At 44.8% G+C, this 19,181-nt stretch overlaps 1 protein-coding gene across 1 annotated transcript in view; it reads right to left on the bottom strand.

Moving 5' to 3' along the window:
- The window catches only part of LOC121723578 (c-Maf inducing protein), a 37,850-nt gene that overhangs the window by 4,553 nt on the left and 14,116 nt on the right, over positions 1–19,181 (bottom strand). Inside the window, exons 2-20 of the mRNA XM_042109379.1 lie at positions 16,071–16,196; positions 15,324–15,374; positions 14,304–14,465; positions 13,297–13,338; positions 13,002–13,064; positions 12,770–12,850; positions 12,403–12,506; positions 11,315–11,419; positions 8,783–9,178; positions 6,994–7,059; positions 6,087–6,113; positions 5,876–5,924; positions 3,687–3,794; positions 3,072–3,188; positions 2,435–2,575; positions 1,993–2,040; positions 1,345–1,491; positions 486–591; positions 259–329 (exon numbers count right to left, since the gene is read on the bottom strand). Coding sequence (XP_041965313.1) covers positions 259–329; positions 486–591; positions 1,345–1,491; positions 1,993–2,040; positions 2,435–2,575; positions 3,072–3,188; positions 3,687–3,794; positions 5,876–5,924; positions 6,087–6,113; positions 6,994–7,059; positions 8,783–9,178; positions 11,315–11,419; positions 12,403–12,506; positions 12,770–12,850; positions 13,002–13,064; positions 13,297–13,338; positions 14,304–14,465; positions 15,324–15,374; positions 16,071–16,196 — 2,010 coding nt within the window. The remainder of the gene's footprint in view (positions 1–258; positions 330–485; positions 592–1,344; positions 1,492–1,992; positions 2,041–2,434; positions 2,576–3,071; positions 3,189–3,686; positions 3,795–5,875; positions 5,925–6,086; positions 6,114–6,993; positions 7,060–8,782; positions 9,179–11,314; positions 11,420–12,402; positions 12,507–12,769; positions 12,851–13,001; positions 13,065–13,296; positions 13,339–14,303; positions 14,466–15,323; positions 15,375–16,070; positions 16,197–19,181) is intronic.

Genomic DNA, 19,181 nt, shown 5'->3' with positions numbered 1-19,181 from the left:
TCACCTTATAGGATCACTCGGTGGAAATGGAAGAGTGCTATGGTCAGTCAGACTAGTCAGTCAGGCTAGCTGCATGCTGTGCGCGTGTTTGGTGATGTTTTGTGCATGTGTGTCAGTTCAGTAAAAACAATGTGGATTTAAGCAAAAAATGAGCATTAAGACTTGTGGTGTGAACCTTGACTCATCGTCTTGTAGAGGTCTAGAGTCTTGTCTAGTCACACACACAGGTTTTGTTCTCACACACAAGGTTACACTCACCTTCAGGTCCTCATAAGTGTCAGCAGTTAGTTTGGTGCTGTTCATGTTGAGACTGCACAAGCTCTTCATGGCTAAAAGAAACACATGACCACCATATTCATGAGCACTGTACAGACCATAACTCCAAAGGCCTAACCGTGACAATAAAATGAGCATGTGAACACCAGTCTAGTGGAAGTCTGTGTTGGAACTCGTGTTTGAGGTCGTCTGTGGTAGAAAATACTTACAGCTCAGGGCCAGTAGGCCTGCATCAGTAACCGGTGTCTCACACAGATTCAGCACTTGCAGACATGCCAGGTGCTCTGACAACAACCGCAGTCCTGCATCCCCAAACTGAAAGACAAGAGAAGATCTAGATTGAATGGGCTACGGTAAATTTGGTTGAAAACAAAATGCAAAATTCTACAATATGAACCTGACAGCCGATTAGTAGTTATTGCTGCACGTCCTTGTCGTACGAAAGGGATAATGTATAGAACGCCGGTCATTATTGGGAAAATAAGTCCCGACAGGGCGAACCGGACCCCGACGTGCCAGCGGAGGGGTCTTGTTTCGCCCTGAAGGGACTTATTTTCCCATAATGACCGGCGTTCTATACATTATCCCGCTTATTATATGGCTACTTGCCAAAACGAAAAAATAAACTCCACGATATGTCTCTTTACACTTATTTGTTACCATTTCGTTGTGGCTTTTGCTGAGAAACAAATAGTTCGCAACACACGCTGAACTTGAATCAAACATTCTTTAGAACGCAGCTGATCAACCGTCTGCTTTCAGTTTTGAATGAAGTTCCAATGCAAGAAGTGACCGGAATACTTGCGGAGTGATATGATCAGCAGCACAAAACCCGTTGCCATTGACAGCGGTAATTATATATGTTTGCAGCGGTAATTACATGAATTTATTTTACCGTAGAACGTTGGGAAATCCCATTCAAGTCAATGGAGCGTTCTACTAGCATTGTGAAGAGCCGTATAATAATGTACCTTAATAGTTTCCCTTTTTGCAAGTTGCCTTGGATTAAAAGCGTCAGCTAAATGACATAAATGTACAAGTGAATGGAGCACCCTGACAGCTCCATACCTGAGTGGACCAGAGGTTGAGCTGCTTGAGGGAGGGCAGCTTGATGAGCTGCTCAGCACAGGCACTGGTGACATTGGTGAAGGCCAGACTCAGGTTCTCCAGGTTCCCAAAGGAGCCCGAACTCAACAGACGGGCCAGATCAGCGTCCTGACAGGAGGGAAGGCAACGATGGAGGGGTGAATTAAAAACAAGCAAACACAAACAAACAAACAAACAAACAAACAAACAAACAAACAATAGCAATGGTGCAGAAACAGGAAGAGAGAGAGGAGGGAGAGGAAGAGAGGGAGAGAGAGAACAGAAGAGAGGGAGAGAGATTCACAGGAAGATCAATCAACCAGAGCTTTTCAGGGACTGCTGTTAGCCATGTTACAAGGGACTGTATCCTAGCAACACCTCTCCCTGAGGGGAAGTCTACTTCAAAGCAACAATTAAAAGGGTCTGGAGATGGCTCTAATCATGCATTCACAAGTCGCAACAATAACGTGCGCACCGTCACAGGATTCAGCATGCACTGGGTGCACTACATCTGCTGTGTAATCAAATGAACCTCTTCATCCACACACTGTATGTAGGCTAAGCATATACATTTGACCTCACGCACACACCTACTGCCAAAAGAGAAAGAGAAAGAGTGGAGTCACTCACTGTGGACTTTGAGGGCAGTGTGAGACGAGTTGGACCTCCTTTTCTTTGCTGAGGAGGAAAAGAGAGGAAACAACAAAATGAAAAACAGAAGGAGAAACCATGAAAAAAATGGCGTCTGGAAAACAGTACTGCAATGTCATGATCAAACAGGAGGTGGTAGCAGAGAACGGGAAGAGTCTGAGGTCATTTAAGTGGGCCATGGTGAGCAGCCTCGCCGCAACATCCTGACGCAACACACAGCCCTTTCAGGCTGAGAGAATGCCTTTTGAGAATATAAAACAATGTTTCTGTGTGTGGCAGTAAGCAGAGCATGATCGGACATTTTCACAAGGCTCCGTCTGTGCCAAATACAGCTGTACTGATGTGCAGGAAGACTGACTTTTATTGGAGTCTTGTAAATCTTTTGCGTGCGTGTGTGTGTGCGTGCGTGTGTGAGACTCACCAGCTCCTTCAGCTCTCTCTGTCGGTCACATAGCTGCTCGTACATGCGCAGGCCAACCTGGGTGCTCTCCAGGGTGGAGATGATCTGCAGCTGTGTGTCCTTGTTCTCAATGATGTTGTACTCAAGCATCAAGCACAGGATCTGAGGAACGCATGCACACCCACATACACGCGCGCACACACACACACACAAACACACACACACACATGAGCACTGTGTATGACAAGCACCAAAAGCCTCCACAAATGTAATTTGTTTAAAAAAACAAACTCGTACAAATGTTTTCCTTCTATATAAGGCCTGAAGCAATAAACTAATTCTCAAAAGGACCCACAAAGTCAAATAAAACATGTCAGCAAAAGCCCCTCCTCACTCTATGAGGTTTGTTCATATTACTATAAAGCTCACACCCAACTTAAGAACTCTTCCCCCAAAGAATCAGACTCAATTTTTTTGCGAAAGCCCTTTCTTCTCTGACAGTATACGTGCAGAAGACATACTTTTTTGTCTCCATCTTCAATAATGTTCGTGTCTGTTTCATTTTGACGTTTTATTCTGCATCAGAATGCAGCCATTTTTCTGCAAATGTCATCTAATTTTCTAACGCAAGAGGCTTCACACACACACACACACACACCTCCACCATGGTCTGGTTGCCTCGCAGGGCCAGTAGCATGCAGGGTCCCAGCTTGTTCTCAGCCAGGGAGAGCAGGAACTTCTTGGTCTTATAGCAGGACCCCATGAGGATGTGCACCTGAGTATAACAGCCACATAGAGAGAGAGAGAAACGGAGAAAGAGAGACAGGACATCAGGGACCAGAGGGATGGGCAGAATCCCTAGCCAGAGCCCAAGAGGACTGCGCTGGAACTAGGCCAGCCATCCCACACTACGGCCCACGGGAGGGACTCAGAGGAACAGTCTCATGAATGCATTCTGGTCATTCATTAGGAAGATTCCTCAGATTCTCACTATGCACAAACACCAATACTGAGTACATTCCCTGGTTCCCTTTCCAAATATGTATTTATAAAGTCATATATAGAGAACATATTGAGTTTTCTTTGCATGCAGATAAAAACCAATGAAGACCCAACATCTTGAAGGGGAACATCTCCATATGATGATGTACATCACTGGAATGCCTCATTGTAAAAAACTTTATTGATTTAAAAAAAAAATCAATGCTTCAATGCTTTTTAAAGCATTTTATGGGTCCCATAAGTTCTATAGACGGTCCCCACAAATACACACCATGCTGGCAAACAGCTCTCCGTCATCATCACAGGCCACACCGCCTGGACTGTACAGCTGGAACCAGCCATCTTTCCCCGAGCGAACGCTCAGGAGGCAGGAGTGAACCTGTAAAGCAAAACACACACACACACACACACACACACACTATTTTAGTATCCACCAAGAGGCATAGAGATATTGTCACATTTACCATACAATGTCCTCCAGATTTTTTGGCATAAAAAATCATCTTTGTTGTCATTGAGAGATTTGATAAATGACCAAAGAGGACAAATCCAACCTTGAAGGGAAGCAAATGCATTCTGAGAAGAAGGAATCTCTCATAAAGAAATAAATACCCCTAGCAAATCTTATACAAATTGTAAGTTCATGTCATTTATCAACATGGAAAATACAAGACAATACGCTAAATTTAAATAAAAGGAAAGTGTGTTGACCCAAGTCAGGAACTTGTTTAAAAATGCCCAAATTTACAGTTAAAACAATAATTAAAAGGTTGTAATCAACTGGAAATTATGACAAACTTGCTTGGAAAAAGACCCAAAAAGGCCCCCATGCACAGTCAGGAGGATGGTAAGGGCAAAAAAAAAAAATCAGAATCACTAATGGAGAGTTCCAGAAAAGAGCATCATCTTGGGGTCACCAAGTCTCCAAAAAAATACCTCAGTGCTAATAGATTAATTAGAGGGCATGCAAGGTAAAAGGCCTTTCCTGTCATTTACTGGTAATTACAAATGTAAATGACAGGAGTTATTGAGTGCTGGAATGGACTTTGTCTGGAATTGTGTTCAATTGTCAGATGAAATGAAAATTGCACTCTTTGGCAAGAAACACTCTAGGAGTGTTTGGGATGCATTGAAGAATGACTTTACTGACAAGAATGCCATGCCTAATGAGAATTATGGTGGAGGGGTTTGTGGGGCTGTTTTTATTCCAAAGGCCCTGGGAACCTTGTTAAGGTGCGTGGTAGGACCTCAAAGAACCTGAACATTTTCAATGAAAATCTGTCAATCTCTGCCAAGACATTAAAAAAGTGGGCCATGATTGGATCATTCATTAGATCAATGAACCAAAACACATGTCCAGATCAAAGCAAAAATGGTTTCGGCCTGAACAAAAGGATCTCAGGCTACAGTACGTCTATATTATTTTGGATTCCTTTCCTATTATGAAGTGGTTATTTCTTCCACCGTACCCATAGTTGTTGAGTGTACACGTCGTCATGATTTTCAAGAATCAGAATTACGCTCACTAATTCCACAGATTTTCAACAGTTTTCCCAGGGACCCCTGCGTAGCCATTGTTAACTGACCTACAGTAGCAACAGTAGGGCAATTCCACGGAAAATTTACTTTTTGTCACATCCATGTGTCACACGCCAGTGAAATTCCTTGGCATTTGTATGATGTGAATGATAATTAATTTTTTGTGCATTTTTTCTCATGTACATTCTTCAGCCAAAAATAGCAAATGCTCAAATTTCATGTAATCATTCACATCATACCATCACATTTTATTGCCGTTATAGATGTTACAAAAAACATAATTTTCCATGGAATTGCCCAGTAACAGGAATGTAGGACATGACAAAGGATATGGTTGTGCGATTTGCAGATTGATGGTGTAATGCAGACGCATTTCGCACTTTGCACGTTTCGATTTCGTTTTTCTGTTGACGTAGAACAAATTAGATTACGGAATTCATAACAAAACTGAAATGGGACTAATGTAGATGTAGCCTCAGTCCCCTGATCTTAACTCCATAGAAAAACAGTGGGGTGAGTAAAAGAGGTGAATGTTCACGTGAGGACCTAGGAATCTAGATGGAGAGATTTTGTAGAGAGGCATGGTCTCAAGTCCCTTGCCTTGTATCATAGGATATTACAAGCTGTTTTATTGGCAAATGGAGGCTTAAAGTATAACATGCAGGGGTGCCAATCATTTTTGTTAAAGATATTTATTTCTTTATGAAGTAATTTTGTTTCTCAGAATAAATTTGCTTCACCATGAGGGTTGGATTTTCCCTCGGGTTCCCTCTTTTTCTGATTGTGAGATTACAATAAATTACCAAAATATGCTTTTATACCAGTTTTTTGACTACTTTAGCAGGGGTGCCAATAATTGTGGAGGGCACTGTACATGTGCTGCACCTATGAGGGAAAAAAAACACACTAGCATGAACTCACCTCTTGTCGTGGGTCCTCTGCAAACCTCTGAATGACGTGTTTCAGCTCCCTGTTGACACAGGCAGCAAGTCAAACAGAGCAACACCAATACGACACCTGAACACACACACACACACACACACACACACACACACACACACACCTCTCTGCTGATTTCCCCGTTAATGTTAGTGAGGGATATACAGATGGAGGTCCAATGAAAGACACTTACTTTGTGAATTTGGCATGTGCAAGGGCCCTGTAGAGGAAACAGAGAAACTACAGGTGAGATTCAGGTGAGATTAAAATACACAAACAATGGAATAAACGCCATGACGCGGGTAAATGCAGACACAACTGTGCGAGTCAAATAATTTGTTTGTGTGTTTGAGACTTTAGCTTCAGGCCAACATGTTGTGACAGCCCTGTGTGTGTGTGTGCCCGTGTTTGTCTGCCACACAGCGCTGAGCTGGGCACGTCCATGTTGTTGTTGGAAGGCATCCAGGGACTGACGGCCCCCGGTGCCGGCGAGTTCCTACCAGTGGCAACACCTGAGAACAGGTGAGCCTTAATGAGGCCTCGGCCTCAGCAGCCAATTAGAGGGGCCGCCCGGGAGCCAAGTGCCCCTCTCCCGCCCCTCCCCCGCCCCTGCAACGGTCCCCATCTGCAGGACACATGCGTCAGCAGACACTCCCTCAAGAGCACTGGCAAGATGCATCACGTAGACGCTTGGACCACATGTATCGAAAAACACAAACACACACACACACACACACACACACACACACAAACAAAACACACACACGTACAGGTGGGCATGCCACCGGTCTGCAAGAACAAGATGACATGGGTATGGAGGACACAACACTGAAGAGAGAAAAACTAATAACAAGGCAGAAAAGGAAAGGGGGGGGGGGGGGGGGTATGAAGACATTTGGAAGACAGTGGGGAGAGAGTGGTAGTTGCTGAAACCAAGGCAGTAAAAATAGGACAGAGCCAAGGTAGCGTGAGGGGGAGTGGGGGGGGGAGAGATGACGAGATGAAGAGACGAAAAGGAGGTGGAATAATTGCTGTGAAAATAGGACAGATGTAATGGAAGAAAAGGAGATGGAGAGAGGGATGGAGGGATGTGCACTTACTCTTTGGGGAAGGGGATGGGCTGCAGCAGACTAGCCAGGGCTGGTCTCCAGTCATCGTAGTCAGACCTGAGGAAAGAAAAACAAACTCTTAGCAAGTGACTGAGTGAAGGAGAAAAAAAAAGAGGGGGGGGGGGGGGGGCTGAATGTGACTGTGTCTGAATGCAAATCCTGTTTAGTATTTACATGATGAATACATAAGAATAAAACACACACAGACCTACTGTTACACCAGAAGAACTAACTCAGATATTACAATGTTGAGGTCAGAACTCAAGGGAAAACCTAACACTGAAATGAGACCCAGCTAAGGCCCTAGATATCAGGCAGAAACAGGCTTTAAGTAGGAGCAAGTTACAGCCTTATGACGCACCCAAATATTCCAAACAGATGTGACTCCGATGAGGCCACACTCAAACAAGCCGCAAGGACCCCACACACACACACACACACACACACACTAAGATTCCTCTCGTATCAAGCAAACAGCTGCTTACAGCTGTTCTGTGAAGCCTAAAGAAATCTATGTAAACACACAAATGCATACATACACATGCCGCACCACAGCACAGCATTTCAACAGATCACAGCTCTGTACACACGTCACTCAGTATTTATAGGTCTGCTCGCCATCAGATAATCTGCTACGGTTTCCTGTTAATCACTGTTCTGAGGAAAAAAGGACTTCACTGTGACATTTACAGAGAAAGTGGAAACTTGGGGCAAGGGAAAGAAAACGAGTTGAACTCAAGAGTAGCGCTCAACTCAGTGCACAGTCATCTGGTCAGACAGACAGACAGACAGACAGACAGACAGACAGACAGACAGACAGACAGACAATCTGACATGGGTGGTGGGGGTTAGATGCACAGTGTCTTGAGGTTGAGAGCATCAGTGACACAGTAAAAAGGTATATAAACCCATAATCAAGCAGACACAGACAGACAGACAGACAGACAGATGAAAACAGAAACATTGGGTTCCAATTTTAAAACGATGATCAAAGTGCAGTCAGGCAATGACAAAACTGTCTTGCATATGAACTAAAGCTACCGTGTGATTTCTGGGAGCCTTGAGCTGACATACCGAAGTTTGCCCTTAATATCCAGCTCACGGTTTTAAATGAGCTAATAGAGACAGACAGACAGACAGACAGAAAGCTGAACCCAAACATACAGACAATACTCTTGTCACTTGGTTGCCGTTTTGAACATTTTCTGCGCGAAAACGAGGTGGAAAAGCCAATGTAGCGCTACATTCTATTACAGGGTCACTTACAATTTAAGCTGCTTTGATCACCATCCTGATGGCTTGGACGAAAAACCTTGAGTCTTTACCAGTAATGTTCACGATGATGGATGTCGAAAAGTGGACTAATAAAGTCAATCGGATCCTGAGATCAGTATAAAAGGATATTAATAAGATAGCCCTCTATCAACCACATAAAAGGTAAGAGAGTAATTGGTGTGCCATCTCAGCTAAACCTCATGGTCCAACTATGGATGGACATCAATCAGCAGTGGATTGCCAAAATAAAGCTGGATTGCTCAAAATAAATGGACAGCTTTGGATGTCTGTGTCTTTGGGAGACGATGAAAAGATAGTTGTTGGTTGCATCGCTGGTAAGAACTACAGTCTGGTACACAGCAGTAAGCTATTACTCCCTTCACTCACAGCAACTTTCAGAACCTTCTCCCACCACAGCCTCATTGTTGTGCAGAAAATATTCAAAATGGCGACCACGTCGTGACATAAGCATATTGGGGGGGGGGGGTCGCGTGGACAGACTCACAGCATCTTGAGGATGAGGGCGAAGCAGCCGAGTGTGCGGTCGGCCTGCGCGGGCAGCTGGATGGCCAGGGCGCTGAGCGCGGGGCTGACCATCAGGCAGTCGATGAGGTTGGGCTCGCTGTCCCCGCCAGCCGGGCCGCGTCGCAGCGCTGCGTTGGCCGCGTTGTTGCTCCGCTCCAGCTCCACCAGCACCTCGCTCGAGTTGGCGATGGGCGGAGCCGGGGGCAGGGGCAGGGGAGGTGGCGGGGGCGAGAGCGTGGGGGCCGGGGGCAGGAGAGCGCCCGGAGGAGGGGTGGGCGGCTCCTGTCGCAGCAGGCGCAGGGGCATCGGGGGCTTCCGCTCACTCTGGGGTTGGCAGCCGTTACGGATCTCCTTCAGGCTGGGGGAGTTGTCACGGCTATGGAGAATTAGATGGGGGGGAGGAGGGGGGGGGCGGGGGGGGGGGGACATGAAATGACACTCTGCATAAACATCATCATTATAATCATCATTATAGGTCTCAGTTACACCTGAAAGAAGATGACTAATAAAGGTAACAGAGACCAATTACCTTTGACAATGCACCAGAGAGAGAGAGAGCAAAGAAGACTGCACTGCTGGAGATGGGAAATGGAGAGAGCAACAGAGGGAGACAAAAGGAGAGGAGGAGAGGACGAAAGAGAGACAGTCAAGGGGGAGAGAGAGAGAGAGAGAGACAGAGAGAGAGAGTAAGAGACAAAAGCATAAAGAGGGGGAGAAAGAGACATGGATAGGGAAGGAGAGACAGAGGGAGATGAGTAAGGAGGAGGAAGGAGAGAGCAAGAGAGGGGGAGGAAGGAGCGAGTGAGAGAGAGCGAAAGAGAGACTGATCCCCTGGGTCAGAGGTGACAAAGAGCCGAATGGAAACTATGAAATTAAGCCTCCCGCCACAGCGGGGTGGCAGAGACCCCCCAGGGCTGCAGAAAGACGACAAAAACACTATCGCTCCACTCTGCGCCATGAGGTGCTCTCCTGCTCAGTACATAGAACCTTGAGCAACCTCCCAAAACCCAGAAGCGGCTAATTACGACCTTTGCGCAATATACACCCAAGTGAAGAGGAACGGAATTAGCACCAATTGGTGGACTGGGGCACATGTAGAGCTAGATAAATGAGCCTGAGGGCTGGTAGGTGACGTCTGTGTGTGTGTGTGTGTGTGTGTGCGCGTGTGTGTGTGCCTGTGCCTGTGTGTGTGTGTGTAGCCTAGCCTAGCCTAGCGGGGGAGAGATCTACTGTGAAGAGCTGGTTTCCTGAAGCCGGAGGTGGTGAAGGGGTAACGTGCTGAGGGGACTTTGAGGCGTGTGGTTGATAGGGTTGTGAACTTTATGGGTCGACAGAAGGAGAAGAGACTTAACTGACCAAAAGCACTGTACTGCGCAATTAAGAACTTCCTATTTTGCAATGGTTCTTGATTCAATGCTTATTGATATAAACACCCATCATTTATTACCAACTGATGCATTTTGGTATGGACACCATACTCTGCTTATCACATAACCACTTGCCCATAATTTATATCAAAATGTCAAAGAATAATCAGATATTGAACAAACTGTCACACTACGGTTTTCTTATTCTATGCCACGGCAGGGGGTTATATGGATATGAAGTCTTCACTGGATCATTTTTACAGTTTTTCTCGATCGCTTTAATGCTTGCGTCAACTCTGACATCACACTGTCAAAACAGTTAAAACACAGGTCTAAACAGAATCACTCTGGCCACAATGACATGTTTCGCTTGCAAAAAACTAACACTCTCAAAACATTTAAAACACGCAGCAAAAGCAAATTTTGACTTCAAGCAACACAACTTGTAGTGAAATCACTGTTTGACTGTTTGTAGTCAATCATTATGCACTGCACAACAAAACGCAAAAGACTGTTCTCAAAATTAGGAGTTTCAGCCTTTTCTTTTTGAAGTTTGCATTTCTTTTTCATTTTTGAATTAAAAAGAATTGTATTCATTCCTCGCTAGATGTAACTGCCATTGACATGTAAGACCTACAGTAAGCACCTAGACAAGACAAATGTCATTGAGCTACAACTTGTAATTTTTCAATGACATAGACCTAGACATGTCAGCTTTTGTACTGTTTTCTTCACCAAATAGGCAATACAGTACTTCCTCTAAATGTGCCTTAAATCCATACTTGCAAATAGCAACACAGAACAGACATGGTATTTCTTATGGATAATGAATGATTGCTAATTGAAGAATTGTGCCAAGGAGATTCACACTGACATTACAAGTTAATTAGTTTGCAAGCAATATCTATTAGCTTCACAGAGTTAATCCAATGGAGTATGGAGTCTTTGTAAGAGAAGACTTAAATGATTTGAAAAAGGATGTGAAACATGAGTTAAACCAACAAAAATGTGTTCATTTACAAGAGATGACTTCTGCTCTGCTGAAAAGGTGAAGATCAAAATCAAGTGGATCCAAGTTTCATTAAGTGCATCAAAGCAATCGATAAAAAAACTGTAATAATATGGTGAAGGATAACATGGCTCACCTGTTGATGAACTCTTCATAGCAGGAGTAAATGGCTGCCAAACACACAGCCACCAGATTGGGCAGAACGCGGGGGTGTGGGCACTGTCCTGTAGGTCCATGCATGCTGCAACACACACACACACACACAGTTATAGAAATGATCCGTTGGTGTTCAGAATCAGCCATGATCCCTGTTGCCCACTTTTTGCTGCTTTTATTGTAAACTGTAGTGAAACAGAGTGAATTGTGGGCATTGTGTGAGCATTTTGAAATGCTTGCTAATTTTTGAAATCAAAATAAAATGCTTACACATATCTTTGGCAAATGCAACAAAGGTGATGACCAACAGACTTTAAAAAGAGACAGATTCCATTAACGCTACATCCAGTAGATCCCTGGCTTTCTGTAGTCATAACTTAGCCTGGCTAGCGCCACCACTTCTCAATGAGACGTGGTCTGGGAACCAAATGTTCATTTTCTCGTATTTGAAAAAAATGCCCAGATCCGTTTATTGGGTGCCATGGATGTCTATCAAATGCGTCTGTGCATAGCTCATCATCGTCTTGCTTTCCCACCTGTTCTGTGATTGGTTCCCTATCTCAGGCGAAAATTTGCTCCATGGTCTCCAGGCTGCCTTAGCAGCGTGAATCAAATCGCGCGCAAGGCAGCATGGGAACACCCAGGCTAGTCATAACTTACTTAAATGGGTATCTGATTTTTTTGTGGATTGCTGTACAATGTCCCTGTGCTTCACAAAAGCATTGTTAAGCAAAGTCAATGCTAAGGGAGAGAGAAATACAAAGCCTGTGATAAATGTGTGTGTGTGTGTTTAAGTGAAAAAGAGACAGATAAAGGGAGAGAGAGAAAGACAGAGAGTGAGTGAGTGAGTGAGTGAGTGAGTGAGTGAGTGAGTGAGTGAGTGAGTGAGTGGGTGAGTGAGTGGGTGAGTGAGTGGGTGAGTGAGTGGGTGAGTGAGTGGGTGAGTGGGTGAGTGGGTGAGTATAAAATCAAAGTCTCAATATCAGTTAATAGTGCTTGTGGTTCCAACAGCGCTTTGGGCTGGAAAGAGGGTAGAAGGAGCCGTGCTCTTCTGCAGAGCGCACTGACCTGTGGATGAACTTCTTCACCACTTCCATTCCTGCATTAAGCTCGTTCAGCGCCAGGATGTACTCCTGCGTGAACAACCGCAATCTGGGGCACTTTCCAAAGTCCTGGGGGGGGGGGAAGAGAGAGGAGGGGAGAGAGTGAGAAAGAAAGAAAGAAAGAAAGAAAGAAAGAAAGAAAGAAAGAAAGAAAGAAAGGGCGAGAGGGGGAGGTGAGGAAAATCAGGCAGAGAAGGGAGAGGGTGGGAGAGAAAGAGGGAGAAGGAAGGAGGAAGTGAAAGAAAGAAAGAAAGGAGGGATATAGAGGGAGAGTGGGTGAGAGTGTAACAGGTACATTCACCTCCACATTAATGAAATGTACACAAACTCACCATGTTGTGTTTAAGGATTCTCTGCACCACAGGAGTGAACACTTCAATCACCACCATCGACCGAGGACGCTCACGACAGTGCTGGAAAACAAAGACACACACAGGCAGGTTATTTTTAGCCTCAACTGAAAGCTCTTAGAAAAATTCCTCAGAACCCTCTGACGTCTACTCTTGAGTGAGTGAGTGAGTGAGTGTGAGTGTGTGTGTGTGTGCCAGTGAGTGTGTGTGTTACCTTGCAAAAGAATTCACACAGGTCAGGTGGTGGATGATTGTTCTCCAGGAGTGGAGCTATGGCCTGCAGAAAAACAAACACACACACACACACACACACACACACATTGCATTATGACTGCTTTATTCAACTAATAAATACATCAAAATAAATTCTTTAATATAAACCCTTCACTCATTTATACACACACACACACACACACTAGGTAACACACTCACTGGTGCGCGCACACACACACGCACACACACACACACACACACACGGGAGAGTCATGAGCCACGTCTGATTCACTCACCACTATGATGTTCTCATGGTCCTGCGTGCTGAGGCTTGTGTTCTGAGACCGAAACAGTGACGAAACAAGAAAACACAAGGAGGGGTCAGTGTGGCCGTCTAGATCTCCAGACGAGAGGAGTCAATGCCACCCACTCTTGAGCCCTCCCTTCCTGTCCAGCACATCACATCCTGTCTGCTTCTGCGCCATGCTAACTCATTTCCTGTCCATCTATAACACCTACATGCCCAAAAACATGCTATTTTCTCTGCTGGCTTCCCAACGGCTCAGACAACCTGGCAGAGCCTTCACCTCCTACCCTGCCTCATCTCTGGTCAGGCCGCAAAGCCACAATATGTAAAAGTGAAGGCCGAGTCCTTCGTAGCCAAGGCCTCACAGGGCCGCCCGTTTGAAGAGGCTCCTTGCCTTCCGCTTTTCCCACTCACTCTTCATCACTTTCTTTCTCCTTCTCTAATCCTTCTTGTGTCATGTGTTTTCTTGATGGAGACTCCAAACACTAGTCTCTCTCTCTTTCTGAGTTTCAAGTAAGCTATCCAGAAAGGATACCACCCCACATACTAATCTTTGCTGACAAAAAACAAGATCAGTAGTAACTCTCTCATTCAACTCCTGTCTTTCTCCCTCACTCACTCATGCCCATTGAACTACTTCAAAAGCTTTCTCAGTGTGAAAAAAATATCATAATACCATTAATTTCACCAAAGCATTTACAACGCGTGCGAAAACAACCATAGCATTTACAATGCATGTAGAAACAAAGACTAGTGTTCTGAAAGACTCCTGCAGTGTTTCCCATACATTGACTTATTTGTGGCGGCCCATCACAATATCAACATTGACCACCACACAATGATTTTCCAGGTTGTACTAAATTGTGCTTAAATCTGGTCAGCATCATAACCACACTGTGCTAATTTGTTAAAAACTGTTGCATTCAAGTTAATTCTGCAAACCAACCACCACAAATGGAATTCAATTCTCTGGGAAACACTGTCCTGTCCTCTTACCTCAGCCAGCAGAGTGGAGATGATGTGTAGCGGCGCCTGGTGGATGGACTCGTCCTGCAGCGGGGAGGTGAGGGCCATGTCCACCAGCGCCCGGATCTCCTTTAGCACGACCTCCCACCGGCTCGGGTTGCTCAGGACCTTACGGTACTTGTAGATCTTTTTCTGGAGGAGGAAGAGGAGGAGTAGGAGGAGGAGAAAGGTGGGAGGGGTGGAGAAGAACAATGAAGGGGAAGGGGAGGAGGAAGGGGCGAAGGAAGAGAAGAACGACAAGAAGGAGCAGGGGGATGGGAAAAAGGAGCAGGAGGAGGTGGAGAAGAGCAATTAGGAGGATGAAGAAGAGGAGGAGAAAGAAGAGCAGGAACAAGAGAAGAACAAGAACAAGAAAGCAGAAGAGAAGGAGGAGGAGGAGGCAGACGGCATGTCAGCAGGGAAGGCCAGTTCAGACTAGCTGGCTTTATGCTACTCAGCTGATGAAACACTCATAATAAGCCTGGCAGTCCCCTGTAGGGTCAAGCCCAGAGACTCAGTCTAGACAGAGTCCTAACAATGAGGCTCTTCTAAGAGCCAGGTGGTCAGAGCTTGAGGAATTCTAGACCCAAGTGAAAGCGCTGTGTGGGAGCTTGCACTGGACCTTTGCTTTATTCATGTGAACCAGTGATGGGGCCACTCAGCCTCTAACCAACCAAATCTAGCTAAGCAAAAGGGGGCAGGGGGGGGGGGGGGCTGTGATTGTATCCTTGAAAAGACTTCAGTAAGACACTTTACCACATTAAAAGGATCACATGAAGTTGAATGTCAAGACGTCTACAGGCATGGGATATTGTCCATCTCCAGCAATCTCCTTTCTTGTATGTCACTGGGTACTCACACATTCACCTTGCTAAATGTTGGAGAAAGCATTTGACACCCCAGAGAACTTAACTAGCTTGCTCAGAAACACAGCACCCCTGCCCCCACATACACACACACACAGACCAAGTCCTTATTAATACTTAAGTGAAAGTAACCTAGGAAGCCTACCTTCCACTGTAGAGAGTGAAACCACTGGTCTCGCAAGTAGCTGTTCGCTGCCTGTGATGGAGAGACAGACAGGGAGAAGAGTGAGGTGAGGGGAGGAGAGACAGGGAGGAGAGAGTAAGGGTAGGAGAGAGTGAGGTGAGAGGAGAGACAGGGAGAAATACAAAATAAGGAGAAAGAGAAAGACAGTGAGGATAAATATGAACTCATCCCAGTCTGGCTACATGACCAGGTACCGATGAGAGAATCTGTTCAAAACATCCACTCATTCACTCACTACATGCCGCATTCTCCAGTGAACACTAACTATATAGTGCTTATTCTCTATATCAGGGGTCTCCAACAGGTAGCTCGCGAGCCAGTAGCTCCCCACCTGTTTCTGAGTAGCTCTCAAAATAAGGTTCAAGGAAAATGTTTGCGAATTTGCTAACAAAGTCACTTGGTAAACCTGATAAAATTCCTATCAATTCAAATTCACAATCTACTACAAAGACAGAAGGTGAAGGAATTAAAAGGAGCGTTAAAATGCATACAAAACGTATTCAGCTGTTTTGGGTGGAGATCAGCTGTGTGAATACATGCTACTACTAATAGGTTACAAAAAAGGTTGGAGACCCCCTGCTCTATATAGTGCACCATCAAGTAAATGAGTGGATGGAGTAGTAGATGGAGTAGATGGAGATGGATCAAGTGGATGGGGTGCTGCAAACACGGGGAGTGTTCGATAAGGACCAGGTACACGCGGCCTACCTGCAGCAGGACAGTCCCACCAGGGAAGCTCAGCTGGACGCAGTACTTGGGCGCGTTCTCCCAGGACAGGAGCTGCACATCCTCTATAGAGCTGTAGGACAGCACCGACTCCATGTATCCTGTGGGCTGTGAAAACAAGGGCAGGAGGTCATTCCAGGCCATCCACAATCATCAACCATTTCTCTAGAATGGGCTTTTTGCACATACAGCTCGTTTGATTCCGGTGGAGCCAGGTGTGTTTGAACCTGCCACTATTGTTTATGTAATTAGTGTCTACACATACCCTGGTTGGGTGTTGCAGCAGGTTACGATAAAGAAGGATTTATACAAGTTAAAATGGTTATTATTGGACAAACGAGATATTCAGTAAGGAGCAGAATACAACAGAAGATGCCGTTACAACACAGCTAACGCTCCACCGGAAACAAAGCGGCCCCATTGAGAGCCTTTGGGGCAAGTAGCCCATTACTCTGAAGGAGAATGCCACATACAAGTGTCCAATGGGATTAAAAAAAAAAAAAGTTAAAATAAAACATTGAAACATTCAGTTCAGTTTAAAAATCCAAATTTTTTTGTTGTCACATTGACTACACTGGAATTAAATTTTACTGAACAGTTCTAAATTAAACTAAAACTTAAATTCAATTGTATTGTTTAATTGCGTCTTGTTGAGCTGTGTTGACCTTAATGTTGTTATCCATGTGTGGTATACACTTAAACTGAAATATGGTGCTGATTGCGAAATCAGGCCCAATCACAGCATCTGCTGGCACAAGTTTAATGAAACAGGTACAGGGTATGTCGCCACTGGGGTAAATTTGTTGCTACTGATGCTAAGGATGCTAAGGATGACATCTCAGCAAGAACTACATGATCAAATGTAGGATGTCTATGTGCATTGGTCAGTTTTTTAAAAAAAAAAACAGCTCTAGTGAGTATAGGAGATAGTATTGACAAGTAGGCTCAGTTGTCAACCGTCCTGCTGCCAACACCCCCAAAACACACACAGAAATAGGCACATACTGTACTTGTCACCAACTGCAAACATACACATCCACGGTCAGCATATTATCATGGCTCTCTCTCACTCATTCACACACACACACACACACACACACAGGTGCATATCCTTATTTGGCCTCTCCACCAGGAACCTTTGCACTATGTGATGACTCACCTTAACAATCTCTCTTTTCAACATACAGATGATAAAAATATGTCAAATAAATCACTATGTCAAAATGTCAGTCCTTTCATATTTCATTACATAAATCCTCTCAGTGTACAGTACACACGGAGATGCAAATATGATGCAGATAATATTTCTCTCTGGCCACCTGTAGTCTGCAGTGAGCCCACAACACTAATATTTAAACATTTATCAAGAGTGTATTTGTTAGTCTACTCTCTTTGGCATCACTAATAATGCAATGTCTGAGCGGGTGGGCGAGAGAGAGAGAGAGAGAGAGCGAGAGAAAGAGAAAGAGAGAGAGAAAGGGTAAGGGGGAAGGGTAGGAGAGAGAGAAAGAAAGAGAGAGAGAGAGAGAGAGAGAGAGAGAGAGAGAGAGAGAGAGAGAGAGAAAGAGAGAGAGAAAGAGAGAGAGAAAGAAAGAAAGAAAGAAAGAAAGAAAGAAAGAGAGAGAGAAAGAGAGAGAGAGAAAGGGTAAGGGGGAAGGGTAGGTGAGCTCGACAGGCTTCTGTTCTCTGGACACGGTCTTTGTTTCTGGTCACATGGTCTAAAATGTCGGCTCCATCCTGTGTTTCCAAACGCACCACTCCAAAGGAGGCTGTTCCCTTTTAAGTCTCCCCCTCCCTCTACTCCTCAGATACAGCTGTTCCACCTCCCCCCCAGCGATCCGCATTCCAGCTCTGACTAGAGGTCTGCTGCTCATCACGGAGGCTGTGCAGCCCCACCGTCTTTTCACGAGTCATCCTTTCTGTTTCAAAGAACAAACAGACTGTCCCTTCCCTTTCTACAAGCATCTCTACTGCGCTGTTATAGGTTCATGTCGCTCTCTGGTGAAGAGCTGGGGAACATGTGGAGCTTCTGAGCAGACTAGTGTGGACACGGGAGTAACGCGGGAGTCCCTACTGAACACTTACAGACCACCGTCACTCAGTCTGCGGCTACAGCTACTTCTAATTACCAACAGCAATGCCACAGATACTGTGACTGAGACAGCTTACCAGTAGCTCTCCCCTACTCTGTTTCAAGGACACACGTACGCAGACAAGCATCAGACACACACACACGGGCCGCAGCTAACAGTTATTTTCATAGTTGATTAATCTGTCAATTATTTTCTTGTTTGATCAAGAAAAAAAAACAAAGCCCAAGATTATGTTCTAAACTACGTTGTTTTGTCCACAGGTGAAATATATTTTGTTTACAACCATGGAGGAGTAAATTGAAAACATTCAAGTTTAAGAAGCTGAAATCAGAGACTTTTGAGGTTTTTCCTTAAAGTTTACACAAACCAATTAACTGATTACCAAAATAGTGTCCGATTAATTTAATAGTTGCCAGCTAATCGATTAACTGTAACAGCCCTAAGACACACACACACACACACACACTCAAGTAGCAAGACATGTACCAATACCAGGACTAATATGACCTCACAAACACACACACACACACACACACACACACAAAGGGGCCAGATGGAGAAGTACAGTAATCATGTTCATGAAAACGAGAGGAACATTCAGAGAGGAATTAAGTAAATATGTGACAAGATGGAGATGAACCATTGGAAACCATGTAAACAGGTTGTCATAGATACTATACCCTGCTTAGCAGCTTGCTTTGGAAAGACTACAGCTTCCATCCATCTCTGCAACAAGCCATTACGTACTTCTCCATCACTCTCTTTCTCTACCTCTTTCTGTTATTCTCATTCTCACTCTTTTTATTGGCCTCTGCATTCTATTGCTCTCTCTTTTTCCCCCTCTCTCTTTCGTTCACATAAAGGAGGAGCTGAATAGCACTTTTCTTTCCACATTGCTCGGTTGCTATGGAAACAAAAGAGATGAAATAGACATGTTGTTTCCAAGGCCATCCAGACGGCTTCAGTGGGGGTAGAAAAAACACACACACACACACACACA

The sequence above is a fragment of the Alosa sapidissima genome, chromosome 11 (assembly GCF_018492685.1).
Source record: "Alosa sapidissima isolate fAloSap1 chromosome 11, fAloSap1.pri, whole genome shotgun sequence".
Lineage (NCBI taxonomy): Eukaryota > Metazoa > Chordata > Actinopteri > Clupeiformes > Clupeidae > Alosa > Alosa sapidissima.
Note: the sequence above shows the minus strand (reverse complement) of the source record. Positions and strands in the feature narration are given on the sequence as shown.